This window comes from Pelophylax lessonae (genome assembly GCF_965119305.1).
Source record: "Pelophylax lessonae genome assembly, chromosome: 13".
NCBI lineage: Eukaryota > Metazoa > Chordata > Amphibia > Anura > Ranidae > Pelophylax > Pelophylax lessonae.
This window is the reverse complement of record NC_138780.1, coordinates 149,835,963-149,862,732: the sequence shown is the minus strand read 5'-3', so window position 1 is coordinate 149,862,732 and position 26,770 is coordinate 149,835,963. Positions and strand designations below refer to the sequence as shown.

General features: G+C 42.5%; 1 protein-coding gene across 1 annotated transcript in view; it reads right to left on the bottom strand.

Annotated features, from left to right (window-relative positions):
* The window catches only part of SYNE2 (spectrin repeat containing nuclear envelope protein 2), a 550,589-nt gene that overhangs the window by 191,320 nt on the left and 332,499 nt on the right, over positions 1-26,770 (bottom strand). The window contains exon 65 of the mRNA XM_082274971.1: positions 5,479-5,661. Within this exon, the coding sequence (XP_082131097.1) occupies positions 5,479-5,661 (183 nt within the window). The remainder of the gene's footprint in view (positions 1-5,478; positions 5,662-26,770) is intronic.

Genomic DNA, 26,770 nt, shown 5'->3' with positions numbered 1-26,770 from the left:
CAGCTATAACAGCTTCAACTCTTCTAGGAAGGCTGTCCACAAGGTTTAGGAGTGTGTCTATGGGAATGGTTGACAATTCTTCCAGAAGCGCATTTGTGAGGTCAGGCACTGATGTTGCATGAGAAGGCCTGGCTTGCAGCCTCTGCTCTAATTCATCCCAAAGGCGTTCTATCGGTTTGAGATCAGGACTCGGGTTGTGCAGGCCACTCAAGTTCCTCCACCTCAAACTCACTCATCCATGTCTTTATGGACCTTGCTTTGTGCTTGCTTTGTGCACTGGTCCAAATAATTTGGTGGAGGGGGGGATTATGGTGTGGGGTTGTTTATCAGGGGTTAGGCTTGGTCCCTAAGTTCCTGTGAAGGGAACTCTTAAGGCATCAGTATACCAAGACATTTTGGATAATTTCATGCTCCCAACTCTGTGGCAACAGTTTGGGGATGGCCCCTTCCTGTTCCAACATGACTGCACACCAGTGCACAAAGCAAGGTCTATAAAGACATGGATGAGCGAGTTTGGGGTGGAGGAACATGACTGGCCTGTACAGAGTCCTGACCTCAACCGGATAGAACACCTTTGGGATGAATTAGAGTTGATGGGCATTCTCGTCCAACATCAGTGCCTGACCTCACAAATACGCTTCTAGAAGAATGGTCAAACATTCCCATAGACACACTCCTAAACCTTGTGGACAGCCTTCCCAGAAGAGTCAAAGCTGTTATAGCTGCAAAGGGTGGGACAACTCAATACTGAACCCTAGAGACTAAGACTGGGATGCCATTAAAGTTTATGTGCATGTAAAGGCAGGCGTCCCAATACTTTTGATAATATAGTGTATCATACTTAATTTTTTAACCATTAAACATAGCAAAACTCTGCAGAGTCTTTCGGCTAAGCTCTAGTCTGCTTTTATCATGAACATGCTGAATGTGAACATATTTCATACCCTGTACTATGTACTTTGATCGCTATTACTTGAATGAAATTTGAGCCATACAAGCAATATGGAATTGATAAACTATGCATAGATATGTATCACTGCAAAAAAATATATATATATATATATATATATATATATATATATATATATATATATATATATATATATATATATTTTTATATTTGATAGATAATTTAAAAACAATCTTGAGAAAAAAAGCCTGTACCATTCTCCGCAAACTATTTAAAAAACTGGCTGGCAGCCAGAAATAAGATTTTTATTTATATGCAACTCTATTCTGGAAAGTTGCATTGGGGTATACTTCTATTTACCTAAATGGTTCCCCAGTCTGTCCTCCCCCTCCCATTTTTAACTGTTAAATCCAGGAATAACTGCTATGCTGATTAACTGACCATACAGTATAAGAATACATCATTATTAAAGGATTGAACTCCAGGCAACTAGTCAAATACACATAGGAAATACTTATACTGTATAAGAGCTGTTTAAGCTTCCAAAGAATGTATATTTCTGTCCATCCCATCTTAATATTTACACAGTTCTGCTACACAGTACAACCCTGTCTAGCAGGGGAGATGAGGTGATCTTTATCTGCTGCGGTTTTGCTTTCACTTACAGTGATAGGGAAAGAAAGACTTTAAAGGTGCCAAACATTACCCCAGAAAAAGGTAAACACACAACCTTAAAAAATTAATGGTTGCTCAGATCAGGGCTGCTGTTCGAAATCTTGAGGCCCCATACAACCTTCCTGATGGGGCCCCCCCAACTTTGCCTCCACCTCCTTGAGGTGGAGCGGAACAGCGTCACTGACTTTATCCGCCAAACTTTTTTTAAAAAAAGGGCCTCCTCTATTCCCAACTCCTGGGCCCCTCTGTTGACGTGATGAGGCCCAGGGAAGTGTAATTTAAGCTCTGGTAAGCAAATAGGAGCGGGGGTGTGGTCTGGTAAAATCAATTTATTCCTTTAGGCAGAAATAAACAATAAAGCTACCCTGGCCTCCCTGTTTAGCTGATAAGGCTTGGGCTCAGTACAACAGTACGGCCTTATCAACGGCCCTGGCCTAATACTCGTTTGAAGCACATGATTACTGATGGACTGGCACACTGTGGCATATTTTGAGCATATCCTTTGTATTTTAATCTCAACATATTAGAAGAGGGCCTACTTTTTGGAATGTGGTCATGTAGATCTGACGAAGGGCTTGTCCCGAAACATGTAATCTCCATCACTCCCCCCCCCCCTTGTGGCGTTTAATCTTCATTCCACCATCATCCCTTAATTTCCTGGTTATATCCGCTGTTGGTGCGTGACACATCAAGTACTGTGGGGCTGCCTTCACCATCTGCCTTGCAGCCTGGAACGGACTCCCGTGAGCTGACCGTCACCTGCCGGCACCGCTCGAGACAGCTGAGGCGAGGAGACGCCGGCTTGTTACGGTCCTGCAGCCGGCTCGTTCCACAGGGAGATGTGCTTCTCCCCACCACCCCCAGGCCATGGATCTCCCTCTCTACCACCACTCATGTATGGTCGCTCCCTGGGCTTCTCCACCATCTGAGAGATTTGAGAGATGTTTCCACCTGCCTCCCTGACCTCCACCACAGGTACTGCCTAACTTCTTGGACATATCCTGCTTACCAGCATTTATACCAGTTTTAATAAATTAGACAATTTATAATTTGTGACTCCTGTGCACACCTGCTATTGTTTTGGGGAGCGCTTACATTCCCATCCATTTGTTGTGGTCATGTAGCATTGACTAAGTTAATGCTTCAGGCAGCCCACAAAGGGGCTCCCTTTTAGCCACCCACAAATATCTGTGTGTTCTCTCCTCTCAGAGGCGGTTTTGGGAATTCCCTCTTTGGATGCAGCGCTATATATACACACAGTGTCAAATTTATCTATTCGGCTTCCTGATGAAGTAATCAGACTGCAAAATGCGTCTTTCCTGCATTTTTGCCCTCTTGTGCTGTAATACTTGTGTACATAGAGACAAAATACAGTATATTTTTAATTGGACTTGGCAGGAATAGCGTTCTTTCAAACTTCATGCTCATACATCCTGAATTTATGGAGCTTTTGTAACTAATATTGACGTGAAATAAAAATTCTTGAATTGTTAAATTGAATGTGTGCTGACCTTGTTCTGGGGTTATGTTTGGCACTTTCAAGTCTTTCTTTCCCTTTCAGTTTCAAGTTTTAATTTCGGATGTGGTACCAACTACAGCAAACGAGTGTCCACTACTGGTACACTTTCACTTACAGGTCCACGAGATTGGAAAAATAAGCAGCACAAAGATGTGTTCCATCTCCCTGTCTCTCTGCTTTCTACTCCTATTAGAATGCTCTTTTCACTGCAACACACTTGATGGGTCCTTGGGCTCACCCCCCTCATTACTAGGCCATTTTTCAGTTCTAAGCGCTAGGACTGACAATTACTCCATTAGGCAACACTATACCCAAATATATTTTATATCATTCTTTTTGAGACAGATGGAGGTTTCTTCTGGTGGTTGTATTTGCCTGTGAACCACTGCGCCGAAAAAACGTGCAATCACAGAACTGTGAGAGAGCAGTTTCTAGAGGACATATCAGTACTTCCTCCTGGAACAATAGGAAAGTGGACTGACCAATCTACAGTGGTGGTCTGCAGAGATTAAATACAAACCTGGCAAACCTCAAATCTTCTTTAAAACTCCCAACCCCACATGTGCAACTGGGCTAATAAAGTGCTCCTCAACTGTATCTGAGCACCACAAACTGACAAGATAGAATGAGTCCAGAGACGTGTAACAAAAATGGTGACAGGTCTGAGGGATAAAACATATCAAGAGCAAGGGGGAAAGGGGAGACACAATTGAAACTTTCAAATACATCCCTCTTGAATAAAGTTCAAGAGGGCAGTATTTTCAATATGAAACCAAAATAAAGAACATGGAGACATGACCTCAAACTAACTGTAGGAAGGATCAAAACTAATCTTGGAAAGTATTGCTTTACTGAAAGGGTAGTTGATGCTCGGAATAAACTTCCAGCAAAGGTAGCGAGTCAGTCAACAGTACGTGCTTTCAAACATTCATGGGACAAACATAGATCTATACTTTAAAAAGTTAACAAAAAAATACAAAAACATAAAAAAAAAAGAAAAGACAGACAGACTTAATAGACCACTTGGTCTTCTTTTTCTGCCATCACATTTCTATAACATTACTTACTCATCTTTAATATGTACAACAATCGCACCCAACCATGTCTCAATGCTTTTTTTGTTGAAAAATTCCTTGAAAAAACACCCCTTAGCATTTTTACTTGTGGCCATCTTGATTAAAGGCAGATGATTTACGTAGCACAGGGTCTCCAATTTTTCTACAGAAAGGGTCAGTTTACTGTCCTTCAGGCCTTGGGGAGCCAGACAGTGACCAATGGGAGCAAAAATATTATAATGTGGGAGCAAACAATACCTCATTGTTGGTGTCAGTGGGTGGAATAGTACACCATTGTTGGTATCAGTGGCAGGAATTATGCCCTATTGTTGGTGTCAATGGGAGGAATAGTACCCCATCGTTGGTGTCAGTCAATGGAAATATGAATGGAATAATGCTCCATCGTTGGTATATTGGCAGGAATGATGCCCCATTGTTGATGTCAGTGGGTGAAATAGTTCTGTATTTATGCCCAATTGTTGGTGTCAGTCTGAGGAACAGTCCCTCGTAGATGACTGTCCTTAGCTCATGTGCTTAGCTGAGAAAGACCCTCCTCCCGTCCCCGAGATGAAAGAAAAAAAAAATGTAAATGAAGACTTCCTGGGATGCATGACATAATTTTTGCCTAGGCCTGAAACCATAAAGCAACTGAAGAAATGTAGAACAAAAAAAAAGTTTAAAGTAGAGCTATAGGCAAAATGTTTTTTTTTCATTTTGGATAAAGCAAGGGAGGCTCATACTCCATGTCAGTTTTTTTTTTTTCCGTCTGTGTCCGATTTCGGAGATTTTTCTTCACTTCCTGTCTCATAGCCAAAACAGGAAGTGAGAGGTAATCCCTGCAAATTAAGGGACTCCTTAAGGGACTCCCTTGAAAGCCAGGGAATTGCATGATTTTTACTTAGTTATTACAGCAGTAGGAGGGGGGGGAGGGGTGGCAGGCCCTGACACAGAGCTGACACTAAGGGAAGGGGGGAAGACGGCAGAGAGACACAGAAGAGCTGCAGCTAGCAGTGGCTGATGGAGGCAAGTAAACTGGTAAACTGACTACGATGCTCAGCAGCCATGATATACCATAGTCAGTTTACAGGGTGGAGGGCAGAAACTGGCAAGATCAGCCAGGTTTATCAGGTGTTACAGGGGGCAAAATTACAGAGCACAAGCACTGTACTGTATAAAATGCTTTAAAGGAGCAGGATCCAATTTTTTTTGGTTAATAAACACTTTAATACATGTGAAATTGCACACTCTGCATCTGGTAGGACAAGTGGGCTGTGCATAGAGTGGAAGGGGTTAGACTGAATGTCCGCTGTTCGCCTTACCTGAAAGTCTACAAGCTTCTGTTCTAAGCAATGTCGCATATCTGGCTCTTGTTTGCTCTCTGCTAATGACAGGTTTACTCTTTGAAGCCAGAGCTCCACCTCGGTTACCTTCCCCTGACAATCATGCAGGATCATCTCCGGCTTCACGCTGTCCAATGCAGTGGTGGCTTTTTCCAGCTGTTCCTGAAAGAAAGCATACAGCAGGTGCATAAGAAAAGGAGAGTCATCGGGAGAAAGCAAGCACCAATTCAAGAGAATGTGACATTGCGAACACACAGCAGAGCAGAACGAGCAAATTATTCCCAGGTGTAGACAGGAAGAAAATAAAACAAAATCATGTGATCTAATGTCAACAGGTTCCTGGCAGCTAACCTGCATTTGTCCAACCAATTGTCTCTAGTAAGAGCAAACTCAGCAAGGCTGGTTTAAGTTAATACTTTTCTCAGGGATTTTTATATATACAGTACATGTAAAGGAGACTAACTTAACTCCAAGACTATTATCAATGTACTTTATTGTTTTAAGAAACTTTTTCCTGCACATTGGTTGTAATTATATAGCAGCCATGCTTACTCATTACATTCTCAGACTCTGCTCCTTACTTTGCAGCGCTACACAGTGGTAGTGCTGTTCCTTTTCACAAAGCAAACCAAATGAGTCACATGACTCATTGAAAATAAAAGTAGCAATTGAGGGTGATTTACTAAAGAAAAGTAGGTTGTTCACTTTGCAAGGAAAGTTGCATTTGCAAAGGAATTTTCCCCAGAGATTAGAGAATGTGGTGAAACCACACTTTGCAAAGTACCCAATCACATGCAAGGTAAAAAATCAACACAGCATTTTTGCTTGCACGTGATTGGATAATGAAAGTCGGCAGAGCTTCACCTAATTCATTACGTATTGGGGAAAATTCCCTTGTAAAGTCTGCCTTTAGTAAATCAACCCCATTATAGTGCAAATATATTAATTATCAAGAGAGACATTAACCCTTTATTTTTTTTAATTATTATTTAAAGGTGTGCAGCAAAACATTACAGCATGACATTGCAAACCAAAATCAAGGATATCTATTAATGGAAATCTATATAACAAAAGTTAGGAATTTATAGATATCAATAAACAGATAAGGTTCCATAACAGCAATATGAAGTGACCATAAACTTCAAGCAGTAGCCTCTACGGCAAATAATTCCTACATTGTGAAGTAGAACCTCTACAGAGACATAAATTACAAGCCATACTGAGATAACAAGGAAAAAAGAAAAGGGCACTAACTAATGGCCGTTTACCGGAAGTGACGTTTTGAATGCGGAAGTGAGGACCGCGATCACCTGTATGCAGCAAAAGGCGCATTTTAACATATTTTTTTGTACGTGCATTTATTTTATTTAGATAAAACGGTTTGATTATGGCAATATTGCACTATGTGAGCTTTTAACTTCGAGATTCGTGGGACCCCTGGAGGACGTTGTTCCCCGATCCAGATAATACAGGCTGACCATCATCCCTGATTGCAGTACAAGGAAAGAGAGGAGAGGAGTATTATATCTGTATAAAAAAAGGCGCATTACCATATATATTGAGATGAGCAGGAAGCACACCCTTAGGGGGAATAAGCGAGAAGAAACACCCCAAAATTTTACACGGTGTTAGGTGGAGGTTTAACACCTTGAATAAGAAGATTATCACATCTATGGTTGTTATTTCGGACACTCTAAGCACTTTATAAGGATGGAATACCAAGACTTGGAAATAAGTTCACTCACTTGTGTTTTTTAAGCACTGAGCACTTTACTGTCACCTTATGAGGTTTATTTACTATCATTCACTCACATGTATTGTTTTTTAAGAGTTGGAGTATTTATTTATTTATATGCATATATCAACTCCTTAGACACTGGTGCACTTTATATGTATAATTTTGAAGGAATTTTGATGAAGGATTGATTTGTAGTATTTAATTTACTGTATATTTAATATTTATGAGTACACATATATTTGTAAATAACAGATACATTTGGTTGAGCACTATCACAGTCATTGAACACTCATTTGGAGTGTGCCCAACAACATTTGAACAGATAAGTTGTGCTACTTCTCTGAAGCGCGGTACCCCTCCCCCTCGAGTACTAACTAGTATGTATTGAATCCTTAAGGGGTGGGGAAAAGGGCATATGCGTTATCATTATGAAGGACCCCATGCCTCTTCCCCACACTAGTTGTACCCAACTTTCATAGCATATCAAGAAACATTGTTTGGTTTATGGAAGGAAAGATTAGAAATGGATACAAAGGAAATGGAATAAAAGGAGGGAGGATGAGGTGCCTTGGCAGAGTAGACAGTACCAGACATCAAGTTCCCCTCGAGGGAAAAAGCTCAATTTAAGAGTAAGTCAAATATTCATCCGAAAAGCGAAAAACATGTCCCAGTGTAGCCAGCATGTGTTGTGTTCATCCATCTTGTGCTTAAGGGCAGATTTCATATATTCCATTCAATGAATATCGTTCACCCTGGCAAACCATTGCGGCACAGTAGATCGGGATTGTTGTTTCCATTTGCTGGGGATGCAGGCCCTGGCTGTATTCAGAAGGTGCTTCAGCAAGGATTTACGGTATCTCTTGCTGGGGTTAAGTAGCACTGCTGCCGGATCACTGAAAAGGGAAATATCAGTAAGTTGTGAATAATCTGTAGTTTATTGGGCAGTCCCAAAAGATGTGAAGCAGAGTGCCAATTTGAGTACCGCATCCCCAGCACAATGGGCTGCGTCCGGTGAATAATGATGCTAGCTGGAGTCTGGTACCAGCGCGACAAGATTTTAAATGTCATCTCCTGGTATTTGCTGCAGAAAGACGACTTGTGGACAAAGAAGAGTCCGGATATTTTGATCCTCCAAGAACGTAGTGTTAAGGTATATTTCCCATTCGCTCAGATACAGAGGGTCAGATTGAGATGTGAGTACAAGTAGAATGTCGTAAGAGTAGGAGAGAGATTTCCGAAAGGGGCGATCTCCCAGACAAAGATCTTCAAATGAAGTGGGTTGTCTGCGGAAACTAGCATGGTCTGGGAGGGACCGAAGAAAATGAGAATTGCAAGATCTTCCATCTACCCAAGACAGAAGAATTAAGGGCATCATAAAAAACTGATGGATGGGTCCACCCAGGGAGCCAAGAAAGGTAGAAGCTCTAACCACGTTCTGGTCAAGTTGAATTTGGAAGGCTTTGTCAGAAAAACCTAGTACAAATTCCGGATGACCCATAATAGGTGTCAACAGAGAGGGTAAGCTGGATACCCCGGCAATCCTGTAACATCTGTGGAGTTCTAATAAAGTGGGCTCGATCAAAGGTTGTTGAGAGGGGGGATCAGGAGTAGCAAATCCCAGTCCATGGGAGGCCGGCTAAAGAGCCCGGTATAGATTCCTGTTCCAGGGAAACCCATAGTTTATGGGAGGAGTGTCTGCACCAATCAACCACTCTATTCATGTGAACCGCCGTACAGTAGGTTTAGGTTTTGGTCGTTGCAGAAGCAACCTTTTATGACAAGGTTTGTCTTGCCAAACATATTTGATAAAGATTGTCCAGAGCTTACGAAAGAAACCCTGAGGTATCTTAACTAACAACCCTTGTAAAAGATATAGAAGACGTGGCATTATGTTTATCTATAAGACTTTGCATCTGCCGAACCAAAAAAACCCTAAAGTTTTCCACTTGTCTAAGTCCATGGAGAGGGTGCTTAATAAAGGCTGGAAGTTGTGCTGGAAGATCAGGTGAAGATTAGAAGGGATTCTGGTTCCCAGGTATTGAATGGTTTGCGAGGCCCAGCAGAAAAGAAAATTGCTACTAAGGCGAGCCAGGGAAGATATTAACCCTTTTAACCCAGAGGAACCCTTGAAATAATTTTCAGGTCTTGGAAACCCCTGCTAAAGCCAATATTATTGGAGATCAATGGGAAAAATGCCTCTTACACTGGTGGTCAATGGGAAGAATGCACCCCAACAGTGGTGTTGAAAACTACTACCTTTACACACTGCCAAATGGTGTAGACCCCAGAATTATGCAGATGCTATCAGATGGGAGGCTAATCAACCACGGCAACCCCTAGTAAAGTCTGGAGGAACCCTGGTTGAGAAATGGCTGCTCTCATGGCTAATTATATTCTAGACCTGAATAATTATTTGTTAAAAAAAATTGTGATCTCGATTCAACCCCCCCTCACGATCTAAATCCAGCATTTCCATGATTAATTTAACAACTGCAAAGCAGTTCTCTGCTCACAGCTGTCAAAGAAAAAAAAAAAAAAACTGCCGGCAAGGTTTATGACAACATTGCTTAGCGCTGAGACGTAAAAAGAAACATTGTATCATTTGGTTCTTTTAGAGATCAAAAGGGAAGAACTTTGGTCTGCAAATGCAGTTTAACCACTTAAAGACCAGGCCTTTCTCTGACACTTGTTGCTTACAAGTTAAAATCAGTATTTTTTAGCAGAGATCCCGGAGAATAAAATGGTGGTCGTTGTAATATTTTATGTCACACTGTATTTGCACAACGGTCTTTCAAACGCAATTTTGGCGAAAAATACACTTCGATGAATAAAAAAAAAAAAATAGAAAAACTAAAAATGTGAAGTTAGCCCAATTTATTTATTTTTTTTATGTGAAAGATGCTGTTATGCCGAGCATCATGATATTTTATAAGCAAAAAATGCTGCAATTCTTATTTTATCCAGAATCGTGCAGCTTTATTATAAACCTAACTAAATATATTAACTAAAGTTTGGAAATGTCAACTGGTAAAACACAAAAAAAAAATTACTAAAAATTACTTTAAAATAATAACTATAGTATGCACTCACTAAAAAGTCAATAGGCAGGGAGATTGAATGGAGAGGAGTCAGAGTGCTCCCACTAGCGGTCAATCAACAAATCTCTATATTTATTACAAAAGTTTAAATTTGGGATTTAACAATATGAACCTTCACTTTAGGTTTTTGGATAGAGTTGGGAAGGATTATAACACCTGGAAGGATTTTACAGCTACACGGGGCTCCTTTATAGAGATTTTCCCTTACTTACTGTGACAATGGTTTCACCAAACAGGAAGTAAAGAAAAATCTCCAACAGAAATATAAACGAAAATAGTTTTTAGTACACTAGGGGAAGGTTGAGCATATACCAGAGTTTTTTTTTTGTGCTGCAGATTTCCCCTCACTTCCTGTGTCTGGTAAAATGGTTATTACCAGGACAGTACTGTACCTGAGGAAAAGTCTCTATAGATGGATCCATAACAGTGGTAAGCCCAAATAATTTTAATACTTCTCGACATCAAAAACTAAGCTCTATACACACAAACTGTACTGTAAATCTAAAGACACTTTTCGTAAAGCAGGGGAGGACTAGAACCCCTGCTGTACAACCAGCCTGTCAGATTTTTTTTTACATGTGATTACTGTCAGCAGCTATAACCGCTAGCAGTAATCATCGTGTTCTGCCGGTCAGAAAGGCTCCCCACTGACAGAACACAATAGAGCTGCAACCGTAAAATACATTTCTCTGAGTTCATCGACTGACCCAGCGCTCCACAAATCATAACTAGTGGGTTATATTGCCTCCTCCAGGAGTAGGACTAGGCAGAACAAAAAACACCTGGCTACGCCCATGGGTCGTCCTCAGCTGGTATATACCCCCCACTCTGCTCTAGGTAATCAGTTTAGTAGCAAGCAGTATTAGAAGTATCAGAACTCCATAGAGGGGTGGGTGCTGTGTCCGTAAAAAACTTAGAGAAAATGGGATTTTTGTACTTACCGTAAAATCCTTTTCTTTTTCATTCATCGACGGACACAGTGCTCCATAAATCATAACTAATGGGATGTCCAAAAGCAGTGTCAAAAGCAAAATGAGGGGTGGGGAAAAGAACCCAAGACTAAACATAAGAGCCCTTAACTGGGTCACAGGAGCCCCATCTGAAAAAATAAAGGTTTAAGAAAAAACACCGCTCAAGAGGGAAACAGTCCCTCTTTAACAGCAGCCTGCAAAACTTTGTGGCCAAAAAAAGCATCCACAGATGCCAAAGTATCTACCTTATAGAATTTTCTAAAGGTATGCACGGACGTCCAAGTGGCTGCCTTTCAAACTTGTAATATTGAAACCCGAAGATGGAAGGCCCAAAAAAAAGGTCTCAGCGCCCGAGTAGAATGCACCGTGACAGGGAAAGGTGGAACATGAAATTTAATGGAAAAGGCCTGAGTCACCGTCTGTCTGATCCATCTGGAGATGGTAGCCGAAGAAGCGACCAGCCCTTTTCTTGGTCCGTCCGTAACCACAAAGAGCGAATCTTACCTCTGAAAAGACTCCGTAGCTGCCAGATACACCCAAATTGCACAAACCACATCCAAGGTATGCAAGGCAAATTTCTTGGGATGATCTGGCTTGGGACACAAGGAAGGAACATAATGTCCTCATTCAAATGGAAGTTAGAGACAACTTTGGCAGGAACGATGGACGGGGGACGAAGAACCACTTTATCCCTAGGAATCACTAAATAGGGACTGCGATAGGATAATGCTGCCAATTCCGATACCCTGCGGGCCGAGGTAATAGCCACCTAGAATGTCACCTTCCGGGATAATGTAGGCAAGGGAATCTTGCGAATAATTTCAAAGGTTTCTGGAGAACCGAAAGTACTAAATGTAAATCCCATGACGGAAAAAGAGACCGAACAGGTGGAGCCACATGTCGAACCCCCTGAATGAAGGTACGAACTAAAGTGTGCGTGGCTATGGAGTCACTGAAAGAAGATTGCCAAGGCAGACACCTAGCCCTTGATGGTACTCAAAGCCAACTTCTGATCAACGCCCTGTTGAAGAAAGGTTAAGTACCAAACGACACAGCTACATCCGTGGCTACATCAGCCGCAGCCTCCATTTTTAAAGTCTCATACACTGCAGTGATAAGTGCATCTACCGGCTGCAGCGACCATGGAGGAATCATCCTCACTATAGGATGGATCAGGGAGTGTGATATTAAATCCGCCTGGACGGTCCACATCTATGGCGGCATCAGGCTCAGAATCAGATGAGACAAACTGAGCAGGGAAAGGCGGGGGACACTTTCTCCTGGGCCTTTGCCCACTCGCCACTTCAACCTGGGACACTAAAGACTGCAGGGCCGTTGTCAGTACAACCATGGGAAGCTGGGGTTCAGAGGGACCTGCCACCTCCATGGGTGGGGGGGGGGGTCAGTGGGGGAGATGTGACCCTGAGGCTCCATAAGGAAAGGAAGACGTTGCAGTACAGTGCTTTTGGCACCACTAGAGAATCCCCTCAAGGCTCATGGTACCCATCAGCAGAGAAAGAGATAGCAGGGACCCCCAAAGACTCCCCCTACCGACCAGGAGGAGCACTGAGAATTCGAACCCAGCATTATCATGGGCGCGATCCCTGTTCATATGTCCCGGGCACAAGAAAAGGAAACTAAGGAGGAAGAGGAGGAGCTTCGGCATCCCCACAAGCCTTCAGTTGTTTCCAGCATCTCCCAGACTAAGGTGAAAAAGACCCCCGTGACATCATCTGGCTCCAAAAACATGGCCGCCAACTAAAAACTGAAGCATGTTGCCAGGATGTTTCCTGCACCCTCTGCAAGGCTGCATCCTCTGCAAGGGGAACCCCCCTGAAGGTTAGGACACACGTTTAGGGGAGACTCTGCTGTCCACTCTGCATTGGTCTCTGCACTGGGACCCTCCTGCACTATACCCACACTGCAAACAGCAGGGCATGCACCTAGGGGTCTCATACACTGGGACCCCTCCAGACTACCAGGGCAGGACACACTCTATCCCAGAACCCTTACAGAGTGGGGATAGCGGGGTAGACCTTAGGGGTCTCTGCTGCATTTTCTGCCCTGGGACCCCCACCAGACTCCTGGTCAAGACAGGGGGGAATGGGAGTGGGGGAAGCCCAACTCAGTTAGGGATTTAAGGGTGGGGGGAGGGGCAGGCAGGTCTGACCGTCACTGGAGGTTACCCGCGTCCACCCCAAAGAAAAATCACCAAAAGGGGAGAGGGGGGACTGTACTTACCCTTCCATGGTGCAGGTAACGCTCAAGACAGAACTCTCTCTACTGAAGAAGGGGAGCTGTTGGCCAAGGGACCGACAGGCCCAGTCGCATGAGACCATGGGTGACGTTTAACTCGCGGGCCAGTCTCTGTCTCTGAGGCTATGTCGCGGCCGACCTAGTGCATAGCTGCGGTCAGCACGCGCTTGCTGGCTGGGTGACCACTGGATCTAGATTATCCAGCCCGTCGCCCAGCCTGGCAGTTAATTGTAGATCTCCCGAGAGAAAACAAAAAAGATGTAAGGAAGGAGAAACTTGCTAGGACCAGCTATTCCAGCCCGGAGCCTAGGTCCTTTCTCCTGACTAGACACATTAAACCTGATTGCCTAGAGCAGATGGGGGGTTTATATACAAGCTGAGGATGGCCCATGGGCATAGCCAGGTGTTTTTTGTTCTGCCTAGTCCTACTCCTGGAGGCGGCAGTATAACCCACTAGTTATGATTTATGGAGCATTGTGTCCGTCGATGAATGAAAGGGAAAATGTAAAATTATCTATGGCTTGCTTAAGCGATTGGCTCCAATCCTTTCCTATGCTATTCAAATCCAAGTTTTACATCTGCATTAAACTGTATATAAAAAGTTAAAAACTCTAAAAATTATTTCAGATTTTCTTTAAAACATACCCGATAACTCTGCACAGTGACTTCTATTGTCAGTATCACAAATACTTACAAATGTCGTTCACTGTTGTCCGTCAGGCTGGAAAAGAATGCAACAAAAACCGGCTAGACTGGGTTGTAACTGTAACGGCCAACATAGAGAATGAAGGCAGAAAGGCCAAGACTTCAACTGTGTTAAGCCTGTTCTGTTTTGGTGTAGTTCCTAATCCCGTTATGATAAAAGACTGCTCTGTGTTTATCGATTCTCTAAACTGGATTGCAAAGTACCTGCCTGCACTTGTAAGAAAATGCGCGAACACAAAATAGACTAAGTAAACTGAAATCTTGCATGAAGCAGCTCCCAGGTATAGCAGGGAAAAGTATGCAGTGCTCTACACAGTGGTGAGACTGGGCAGAGCTGCATACACTAATAATGATTAACTAGCCAATATGCTGATACTCAAACATGCTCAGGATAGTAGGTTAAGCAGGAATGCAATTCCATTTTTATGAAACCGATTACATTATCTGTCTCATCAACCTATTGCACCAGAAGACACATTGGGCGGATGAGATCTGGGGAGGTGCTTCCATAAAAAGATTAACAAGGGCTGTTATCTGTTGTTGTCACCATTTAACTTCACTGATGTCGCTGGTCTTCGCTTAAGGGTATAAAGCTTTTGTACATTCTTTTATTACCATGGTAAAGAAAGTAAATTAATAAAACCACGTTTTCTTCAGGGAATTATGAAATATTACATATGAATGGTCCTTTTTCACATATTTTCCTATTTCTTAATGTTCTAAAAAAAAGCCTGTTGATAGCTAATCGCAATTGCTCAAGCTGAAATGTAAATGCAGTGCAAAAGCTCCTCAACCTTCACTCCCTCTCCCAAACCAAAACCCCCCCCCCCCCCACCATGGGCCAGTTCTACAATGGGAATTATAGGCCTGGAGATATCTGGAGTACAAGGTAGCAGTGATGTCAATGGAAATCCTTTACAGGCCGCCAGTGTAAAAGACTCTGGGCTGGATTGTTTTTGCCAAGTTTCTCCCTACAGAGGGATATGGGGGGGGGGGGGGGGATTGCTTGCTTTTTGCTCTACCCTTGGGTTTAAAAGACACCTGTCATGAGAGAAACAAAGGAACATGCCAATGCCTGCCTTCTTCTGAAAATGTTAATTGCCTGGTTGTCATGTTGACACTGTCTACAATACTTCAGGTCACTGACCTGTAACAAATATGCAGATAAGATAGTACAAGCATTTGGGGTTCACACAAAGCCGAGGACTCTCTCCCCCACCACCATGTGACAGTGTTATACCAAGCACACGTAAGAAAAAGAAACATACACTGATCAGTAGCTGCAGATCAAGAATGGTTCTCCATGTCCCTTCAACAGAAGTAATTCAAACAATTGACTTCTGTTGAGCAGAGACGGCCACACACTGATCTAAATTCAGTCGGTCCCAGCTTTAGTGATGTCACCCTAGAACAGGAAGTGTGCAATAAGGCAGCAATAGACTAATCGAAATTCAACTAGTTGAGCAGAAACCAGCCAAATTTTGATCTGTCTATGGGCAGGCTTGTAGTACAAGTCGATCTCTCTATAGAAAAGCTTCAGTACAACCAGCCTGTCAAGTTATTTTCATACGATTATTACTACCAGCTATAGCCTGGAGCAGTAATCATCTTATTCTGACAGCGAAAAAACTTCCAGCTGTCAAAATACAACAGCACAGCGGGAGGTATTCCCCTACCAACAGTGGCTGTGTTGATGGGGGAATTGAGTGACTTTCTTTACTTCAAACCATGGTTGAAGGAAAAAAAATTGCATAATGTACAGCCTGCTTAAAGTGGAGTTCCACCCAAAAGGGGAAGCGCCGCTTGTTCGCACTCCCCCTCCACTTCCACATTTGGCTCTTTTTGGGGAGGAGCGGGTTACCTGCACCCACTTCTGGGTAGGATCACCATTCTACAACATTTCCGGCCCCTCCTCCTTCCCCCCTGCTGCCTTCTAGGACACACAAAGGTCCCAGAAGATGGCGGGACCATTCAGAAAGCGCAGTGCTACTTGCACATGTGCAATAGTCTGTGATGCCAGAAGGATGCTGGTTTCTCTTACTTACAATGCCAGTGCCTGCACCCAAAGCCGATTGACAAATCAGTTTGGGGTGCCGTCATTGCGGGATCCCCAGACCGGTAAGTGTCCTTATATTACAAGTCAGCAGCTACAGCATTTGTTTTGTACATATTTTTTTACAGACTGGAGCTCCTCTTTAAAGTAAATGTAAAGCCTCGTTTAAAAAACAAAAAAACAAACAAAAAAAAACGCCCCAAAAAATATGTTAGACTCCTTTCTCACGGGGTGGACCTGCTCGGCGGACTCTGCTAGCTCAGCAGGGATCGCTCCGTTGATCCCCGCTGAGCAGATGGATGACAGGTTTGTCTCTGTTCACTGTGCAGAGAAAGACCTGTCAGAGTCCCGCTCTCCTCTATGGGGAGATCGGATGAAAATGGATAGCATGTGAAAGGGCCCTTATACTTACATCCTCTCTGCAGCTGGTTTTGCACAGAGCAGCCTGGATCCTCCTCTTCTCGGGTCCCTCGTTCCTGCTCCTGGCCCCTTCCTATTAGGTGCCCCCACAGCAAGCAGCTTGCTACAGGGGCACCCGAGCCGAGCTGCAGCTCCGTGTGTCCATTCAGACAAGGAGCTATAGTTTCCCCCTCCCTCTCCTGATTGGCTCACTGACTTTAATAGACAGCCGTGGGAGCCAATGGCACCGTGGCTGTATCTCAGCCAATCAGGGGGGAGGACTCCTGGACATCGCTGGACAGAGAGGGGGCACAGGTAAGCATTAGGGGTGCTGGGAGGCTGCTACACACAGAATGCTTTTTATCCTAATGCATAGAATGCATTAGAATAAAAAACCTTCCTGACTTTAAAACTCCTTTAAGGATCACCAGGTGAAAGTAAAAAAAGAACAGAAAAAGAATATAAGAAAAAAAATGCAACCACCACATACAAGGCCTGGTAAGCTGTACTATAGAAGAGTGTATTCTTGGGTTTGGATATACTTTACCGCACACTTGTTGCTTTGCTTTGTTCTACATAGGCAAAGCACAGGTTTGCTTTCATCTACTTTGTTGATTTAACAACCTTGAGGATGCATTAACATGTGAAACAGTTGTTGGTTATGGGAGGTTAAAATATAGCTTTCCGGCAGAAAACATTTTCAAAAGGAGATCAGTAATGGCAGTCTTTGTACTTCTATCAGAACGTGTTTAATTTAAAAAAGAGCACTGCAATCTAAACTATTTTTCGATTTATTCACAACAGCACACATATACAGAAAAGCTCAGCTGGTTTGCAAATCCTAATGCTCCAACCTATGACCATGTCCTGCTACAGAGAAATAACATTGTCTTTGGGGACTGGAAATGTCTGTAGAGACATGTCAGCAGTGGGGAAAGTCATTAAATCTTTGTAATAAACCTGCTATCAACCATGCCTGAAAATCTCTCAAATAAAAACAACCAAGGTTCATGAACATAAGGCAAAGAACAATGTGGAAATTGTTATTTGCTGCATATACAAACCTGAACTCAAAAGTGAAGATTTGCTATGTTACAGGGAATACCTAGAATTGTGCACAAGCAGTATCCGGAAAGATTTACATATGTCTAGAATTCCTCCTAAAATACAGCAGTTCAGTTCCTGTGCTCATGCAATCCTGTGCCTTCCTTGATCCTCATGCCATTAGGTCTGCTGGGTGAGATCATCTACGGCACTGCTGGCTCTGTCTGCTAGTCTCTCGCTGATTTTCTTGTTGGGGAGAAAGCTGTACTTGAAGCCCTGCAATGCAAGGACCTCCGTGCCTCTGCTTCATTCTATGGCTCAATGATTTATGAAGCTCTACTGCTGCTGTCAGAAAATGTTTCCATCAGTCATGAGATCAGGTCTCAGGTAGTAAAGCCCTGTTCCTCTGCCAAGATGGTGAACTCCACACAGATACACAGTGCAGAACAAAATATAAATCCGTAATGGGGAACACAATAGCTGAATGCAATACCGGTGACTATCCCTATATCCTCTGCTTGCTTTTCGGACACATATTCCACATTTCAGGTTCCCTCTAAAGCTGACATGTCCAACCTGCGGCCCGGGGGCCACATTCGGCCCAGAACCACAGGCAATGCGGCCCACTGCCCCCTGACAATTTTTTATTTTTTTGCTGGGGAGGAAGAAAGTCGATTCGGGGGCATGGCCACAGAGGCATCCTCTGATGGTATCATCCACTAGTTGTGTTAAATTAGTCCTGGGGGGGGGGGGGGTCACGGCAGCACGGGAAGGGCGTGGCGGCGTTTTATTACTTATATACCTTAACTAATAGTATATATTTTATATGCGGCCCGAGAAAATTTCTCTACACTCAATGTGGCCCAGAGAAGCCAAAAGGTTGGACACCCATGCTCTAAAGGCTAGGTTCATCTTGTTTTTTTTAATGAAAAAAAAAGATGAGCTGAGAGATCTTAAAACGTCCTCACATACAAGCAACTCTTAAAAATCTTTATGCGCAAAAATAAAATCCTTATCAGTTTGGAAAGAACAATTTGACATTTATCTGTACAATTTAACACCTTATTGCATTTATAGGGAAAGTTATTTCACAAAACACTTTTTTTTTCTAACATGAGATGCAAATTTTCTTCTTCAGGTTATTTTTTTTTTCCAGTAATATCAGGGAATCTTTCATGCTCTTGAGTTTTGCTGCAATAAATTACTATTTTTCTGTTCCTCAAAATGTCAAAGTGTAGGTGTATTTAAAGGCTAAATTCACCTTTGTAATAAAATGCACTATAAAGATAATCCCCTGCAGCACCACATAATCAGAGTGCAACAATTCGTAACATATAAAGTGCAAAAATCCACATAAATGAAGTCAATCCAAAAGTGTAAATTATGCATAAAAGTGTATAAAGCGCCGATAAATTGCAAAAACGTCCTGTATAGTCCAAAAAACATTTGTATTATAATTCTTCTACCAAAGACTCACATTGTTGCCAGACTCTAGCCATCTATATTGAGCCAGGCAACGCACTGACACCTTTGCCGCCATTGTGCGATGTGCTGGGTGTTCAGTGTGACCCCTGTGCCTTAAAGGAGCGGTGGGCTCCCTCTAGTCACCTGTCCTCCATCTATCCCATTATATGCATGTGCTCTCATTGTAGAGACTCTTTAAATTGTAGAGTTAGGGACTGCAGATCACAGGGTGCCTTGCCGGGGCCTGCGGCTTATGCATGTATTTGCAAATATGTGCAACCAAACCCTTGTTTTTAACGAATACTGTTAGACAGTTTAATTCGGTTGATCGCTGGCTGGTTGGTAAGTTGTGACTGGAAATCTCTTCGCTTTTTTGGATCAGACTCTAGCCACTACCTCATGACATGAACACTCACCAGAAAATGTGCTACAAAATGTGTAGCAAGCTTAGCATGTCATCAAAAGTACAATAATAAAATGCACTATGCGGTCACAGGGCCCTAGTACTTTGAAAAACACTGTTAGCTTTAAAACTGGGGTTTAATTAAAATGATATCCCAGTTGTTCTTATCCATCATGAGACTATAAGTATATCATTACCCACAGCCTGGCTGAAAAACGAATACCACCCTGCTTGTGATTTGGGACACCCCATATATTGAGCACAATCTCCGCATCAATGGAACAAGCATTTTCCCTCCTTCGGGACCTGAGCATGCTCACGGATTCCCTTGTCTCTGCAGATGCTGAGTTCAGTGCTACTGCGACGGGGAAGGAAGAGCGCACATGTACAAACTTTAGAGAGAAATAGTGCTCACTTCAGTAATGCTGGGAGCAAACCCAGTGTACAGGGTGTCCCAGATCACAGGCAGGGTGGCATGGATCACCCCTAAATGTAGTTAGACTATAGGTAAGCCATAATGGGTCTAAAAGGTAAAGCATTTAAATTAAACTCCAAATATTAAAGCTACACCCTGTTTCTAAAGATACTGGGACGCCATGACTGCATAGTGCATTTTATTTCAGAGGTGAACTTAGCCATTAAATAAACCTCCACGTTGACATTTTGAGGAACCAAAATAGTAAGTTATTGTGGCAAAACTCAACATAAAAAAAGATTCCCTGATATTATTGGAAAAAAACAAAAAACAAGAACAAAAAAAAAAACTGAAGAGGAAAATTAGCATCTTATGGTAGAAAAAAAAGTGTTTTGTGAAATAGCGTTCCCTATTAATGCAATAAGAAGGTATTAAATTGTACAGTGCAGATACATGTCAAAATGATCTTGCTAAACTGATTTTTTTTTTTTTTTGCACAGAAAGATTTTTAAGAGTTGCCTGAATGCGACCACACTTTCCTATCCCTCAGCTCATCTATTTTTCAGCAGAAATCGAGATGAAGTATCCTTATCACTGTTCTCAAATGATCTTGTTAGCACATCCACCTCCAGTGGGAGAGAAAGAAAAATTCTGTTGCCCATGTCAAGATGTCTCTGTTGTCAATTTTTGGCGCTCAGTGGGAACAAAGCAGGCGGCGGCTTTTAGCTCCTATGTATTTGGTAAACTCTTCTGTTTACGTCGAATTGGGAACTAAATGTACCTACCTGGAAGTAAGTAATTTTGTTAACCCTGCTCCTGCCAAGCAGGTGTACAAATTCAAGGGAACCTGCGTTGATAGAGCTGAAGGTTGACACTGCTGACCTGCTACTGAAATCCCTAGTTTCCTTGCCGTTTCTGGCTTCAACATTTCCTAGGTTACCTAAGGCATGCAATGTGTGAGGTCCAACAGGTTAGCTTTAATTTGTACACCTGTAATTGCTCTATGCATGTTTCTAAATAGAATAAAACGTAAAAACAAAAATGTAGTATGTAGCAGCATACAAGTCGTTGAATATGATAGCTGCATTTTCAGGCTTCTTTCAAGATGTTTTCCTTTACTTTTACTTGATAATCCTGCCAGTTATATACTTCCTGCCCTAGTTTGACCACGCTCATTCATTGCATTGTATATGTGGAGAAGCAGTGTTGCCAGTCTAAGACAGAACTTAGAAACCTCCCAATCTCCTCTATAACATATCTTTGTCCAAGTGCCTACATGATCTCTACGTACCTACTTCGGTTCCAACTTACAGGCCAGGACATAAGCATCGAGGCCCCAAAATGTGTTGACTTTTGTTGTAGAATAAAATCTTTAATGGCCTGTACAAACTAGTGTGGTGCACCCAATTTTTTAAGTTTTCTTCTCCGAGGATCTAGCAGGACACCACAAAGTTTGGTGAGCAGCCCCCAGGACTTTACACCACATATAACATTACAACAAATCACCACAAGGTTCAGCACTCCTACACCACAAAAGGACCATAACATAAGGGAAGTGTTCGGTATTCCAAAGAGAGAACAGAGAACCATGTAACTAATAAAGCAGCATAGAAAGTTATTAACTAAAAGGTCTTCTGGCAGGATTAACAGATTTTTTTTTTTGCATCTTGAAAACAGATATTAGAAAACTCTTTCAACAATATATTTAACAGTCAAAAAGGTAATTAATAGAAGTTTATTATTAGGGATTAAACGTTTGGAAGATGGAAGGTATTTATATAAAAAAGATACTGATACAAACTTATCACAAGGGCTACCATGGAATGCTGACCCTCTTGTGAACACAATAAAAGGGATATTAAAGATATGACTTAAAAAGACCCCAAAAACACAAGCATGTTATACTTGCCTGCACTGAGTAGTAGTTTTGCACAGAGCAGCCCTGATCTTCATGTTCTCGGGCCCCTCCTGGCTTCTATGGTCGGTGCTCCTGGCCCCTCTCTCCTGCCAAGAGCCCCCCCCAGAACAAGTAGCTTACTATGGAGGCTCCCGAGCTGCTGCTCTGTTTCGCCATTCACACAAAGAGCCAAGGGTCGGCCCCACCCCCTCTCTCTCTCCATTGGCTTACTGGCTTTGATTGACAGCAGCAAATGAGAAAAGGGAGTCCTAGAATGCCAAGGCTCTCGTGCACACTGATGGATCGCGATGGGGCACAGGTAAACAGACAAGGGAGGGTGGAGAAAAGACCAATGCACATTACCCCAACAGGTAGCAAAGTGCACCATCCCTAAATAAGATTAAATAGGAAAAACAAATGTTGGACCAGTCTATGGACTTTACAGGCACAACACCAAATCTGTTAAAAATTAAAACAATCCCCTAAACTCAAAGACCGCCTCACTCAGTTATATATTCTACACCGGTCCTACCTGACTCATATCCTCCTGGCCAGATATCGTACAAACTACAGCGTTCTTTGTCCCAGATGCGGGGAGTCTAGCGGTACCTTCTTCCATTTTCTTTGGTCCTGCCCAGTCATACAGGGCTATTGGTCCAAAGTGGTTACATTTTTCAAAACCAAACAGGCACTCCTCTAACACTATTCCCTAAGCAATGCCTATTGGGTTTGTTGCCTGACCCGGATACTGATAAACTCCTCCACATTTTCCCGCAGGAGTCCCGATTCATGGCCAGAATGTTAATTGCTCGAGCGTGGCATAGGGAGCTGACTCCAACTATCTGTGAATGTATGCCTGCTGTTAATGCCGCCTTACCCTATAAGTATTGTATGCTCAAAGAGGGTGCCCCACCAAGTACCACAAAATATGGGACAAATGGCTTCTACTTGTGATAATGATAGTGCTGACATGTAAACCTGCATGTCCAATATATTAAAGGATGGCTCCATATGTGATGCCCATGGTTAAGTTATAGGTATAACTACATAGTTACATAGTAGGTGAGGTTGAATAAAGACAATAGTCCATCCAGTTCAACCTGTGTAGGTGTGTGTGGCTGTAATCATCTAACATAGCCCTTAATGTCCTGATCCTTGAGATGTAAGTCTAAGAGTCTTTTGAAAGTCACCATACTACCCACAGAAACCACCTCTTGTGGTAGACAATTCCACAATCTTGTAGCCCTAACAGTAAAGAACCCTCCTCGTTGCCTGAGGTTAAAACGTTTCTCCTCTAATCGCATTGTATGTCCTCGAGTCCTCATGCAATTCCTTCGAATGAACAGCTTTTTTTTCTAAGCTAAGATCTCCATTAAGATATTTATAAATTGCTATCATGTCCCCTCTCAGACGTCTCTTCTCCAGGGAAAATAAATTGAGCGATTGCAGCCGCTCTTCATAGTTAAGGTCCTCCAACCCCCTAATCAGTTTAGTTGCCCTTCTCTGGACTCTCTCCAGCTCCAACACATCCCTCCTGAGGACTGGCGACCAGAACTGGACAGAATACTCCAGATGCGGTCGGACCAGAGTTTTATAAAGTGGAAGGATTATAGTCTTATCTCTGGAATACATCCCTTTCTTTATGCATGCTAATATTCTGTTGGCTTTGGAAGCTGCCGCTTGACATTGCATGCTGTTGCCTAATCTATCATCAACCAAGACTCCCAGATCTTTCTCCATTTTTGATTCCCCCAAGGGTTCCCCTCCTAACGTGTATTGTGTTTTTATGTTTTTAGTCCCCAAGTGCAAAACCTTACACTTCTCCATGTTAAACCTCATTTGCCATGTCGTTGCCCACTCCGTAATTTTGTCCAGGTCATTCTGTAGGATATCTGCTTCATGCTGTGCAGTTATTGCCCTGGCCAATTTTGTGTCATCTGCAAAAACTGATAACGAAATACTGATCCCGTCCTCAATGCTGTTTATGAATAAATTGAACAAGGTTGGTCCCAGGACTGAGCCCTGGGGCACCCCGCTTACTACCTCAAACCAGTCTGAGTATGCGCTGTTTATTACCACCCTTTGGACACGGCCTTTTAGCCAGTTCCGTATCCAAGAGCAAACCCTGCTGTCGATACCTGCAGACCTTATTTTATAAATTAAGCGCTTGTGGGGAACTGTATCAAACACCTTAGCGAAATCCAAGTACACCACATCCACTGGTCTGCCCCTATCTAGCTCACAGCTCACCTCCTCGTAGAATGCTAAGAGATTGGTTTGACAAGAACGGCCATTTGTAAACCCGTGCTGGTTACTGCTGATGATGTTTTTGTCTTTAGCATATTCTACGATATAGTCCCTTATCATCCCCTCCAAAAGTTTACATATTATTGATGTCAAACTGACAGGCCTATAATTTCCCGGGATATGCCTCTGGCCCTTTTTGAATATCGGAATCACGTTAGCCTTCCTCCAATCCCCTGGTACATCTCCTGTCCTAATACTGTCAGCAAAGATCAGGAACAGTGGTCTAGATATAACCTTACTGAGTTCCTTGAGTACTCTCGGATGTACGCCATCCGGACCTGGTGATTTGTTTGTGTTAAGTTTATCCAGTCTTTCCCTGATTTCACCCTCTGTTAGCCGTAGTGGCAAGTCCTGTGTATTACTACTAACCATACAGTCATGGTCAGTGTACCCCTCCTTTTCATGTGTAAAGACTGACGAGAAAAAAGCATTCAGCACGGTTGCTTTTTCAGTGTCCTCTGTAACCATCCTCCCATCATCGTTAATTATGTGTGCAATATGCTCTGCCCTAGTTTTTTTGCTGTTGATATATTTAAAGAATTTCTTTGGGTTTTTTTTACTATCCTCCGCTATTTGTCTCTCAAAGTTGATTTTAGCCATCTTGATTTCTTGTTTACTTTTCTTATTTGCCTCCTTGTATTGCTGGAAGGCCAATACTGTGCCCTCTGATTTATATTTCTTGAAGGCCAATTTTTTTCCCCTAATAAGTTTTTTAACGCTACGGTTTAGCCAGATGTAATCCCTCTGGGTAATTGCACAAGTTGTGGACCCTAGATTGTTTTTGCTATATGCTTTTCACCCTAAGGCCTATTGAACTTATTATATCTGTTTATTGAGTGGTATGAGCTCCAACTGCTTCTAAGGAAATTATTACTGTTTTATTGCACAACTGCGTATGCCCTGATCTATAATTGTCACTCTGTCTCATCTATGCTCTTCTCAAATAAAGAGTTTATTAAAAAATAAATAAATAAATAAAAAAAATAAAACACAATCTTTATTGATGCACAATTAAAACAACATCTAAAATAAAATGTAGTAGCATCCTGCAACCTTATGTCGGTTATGGCTCCTCACTATGGTAAGAATACACTTTATACAGATCAATAATAGAAATATAATTGTCCTGGGGTTGCATCCATCCATTCACATAAAGCTTGACATGTTTCCCATATTTCGTTTCCTCGGGAGCACAGATTGAACTGCTACACAGAGCGTCAGCAATAGGGGATCCCAAAAATTGTATGCCACAAGAGCCAGCCCAAGCAAAAAAAAAAAAAATGGATTCAACTGTACATCAGGAGTAGGACAATGCCAACTTAATCAAAACTATCCCAGTGAACAAGATCTTCCAGAAAGATATAGGATATTAAACAGCCGCCATAAATCCTATGGCTGTTATGTAAGGATATCCTAAATAGTTATATCATATATAGAGCTATGTATATTTTTATTAAGAGAATGGCAAACTGGGGATCTGTATGGGCAAGACAAGTGATGCAAAGGCTCCATACTACTCCACACACTCCAAACTCCCGTGCAGTAAAGATATCCGGGATCCCCCAGCTGAGTCTGAACTTGGGACTCAGCTGGGGGATCCCAGGTATTAAAGAATGTCTCCCTTACACCATGTTATGGTGCTGGGCCGATTCCCAAGCACCCTTTATCTAACGTGTAATTGTAGCTAGTTAATTTTTTCAAAAGAATGGAAAAGAGTCAGAACCTAACGTGTAATTGTAGCTAGTTAATTTTTTCAAAAGAATGGAAACGAGTCAGAACCTCTGCCAAGTGCTCTGAGTGCTTAGTTAAGGACTCATTTACAATAGCAGTTCAACCACTGCCCATTAGCTGAAAAGGCAGTAGCAGAAGCGGTACACATGCTGCGGCCGCGATGTTTTGCTTTGTGCATACGGTAGAAATTATACCTCTCGTCATGTTCGGCAGGCATTACATAAAGATGTTTACAGGTTTTTAAAACCAGTCTCATGCTTAGTTCAAAAAAAGTAAAAGAGCAGCACTTATAATAGAAGGGGGTTTACACTCGCCTGTCATGTCGCCCTTTTCTCCAATCTCTGCTCTCTAACGTTTGAGACTTCCAGGTGTGTCACATGTCTGGTCCTCTGCTGCACACTGCAGTTCCTTCCGTTAACCCCTATGTCACTTCAAGACACAGTAGGGGTCAGCACAAGGAGCTAAAGCATTCGGTGGAGGTCACAGGCACGAGATACGTCTTTAAAGTGTGGCTGTAGCTGCAACTCTTAAAAGGGGCTAAGATTGAAGCGACATGTGCTGGGACACGTGAGAGTAAACGGTCTTATTTTGTATGTAGTGCTCTTTTATATATATTTTTTTTACCCAGCAGGTTGCTGTTAAAAAGTACAGCATGTACGAGTCTACTCAGCTTGTTGGAGGCATTAATGACATCACACCAAGGGGTCCATTTATAAATGTTTTCACACAACTTTCACCCAGGATATACACATTTTTCACATGGAATCCTATTCAAGAAATATATGAAACT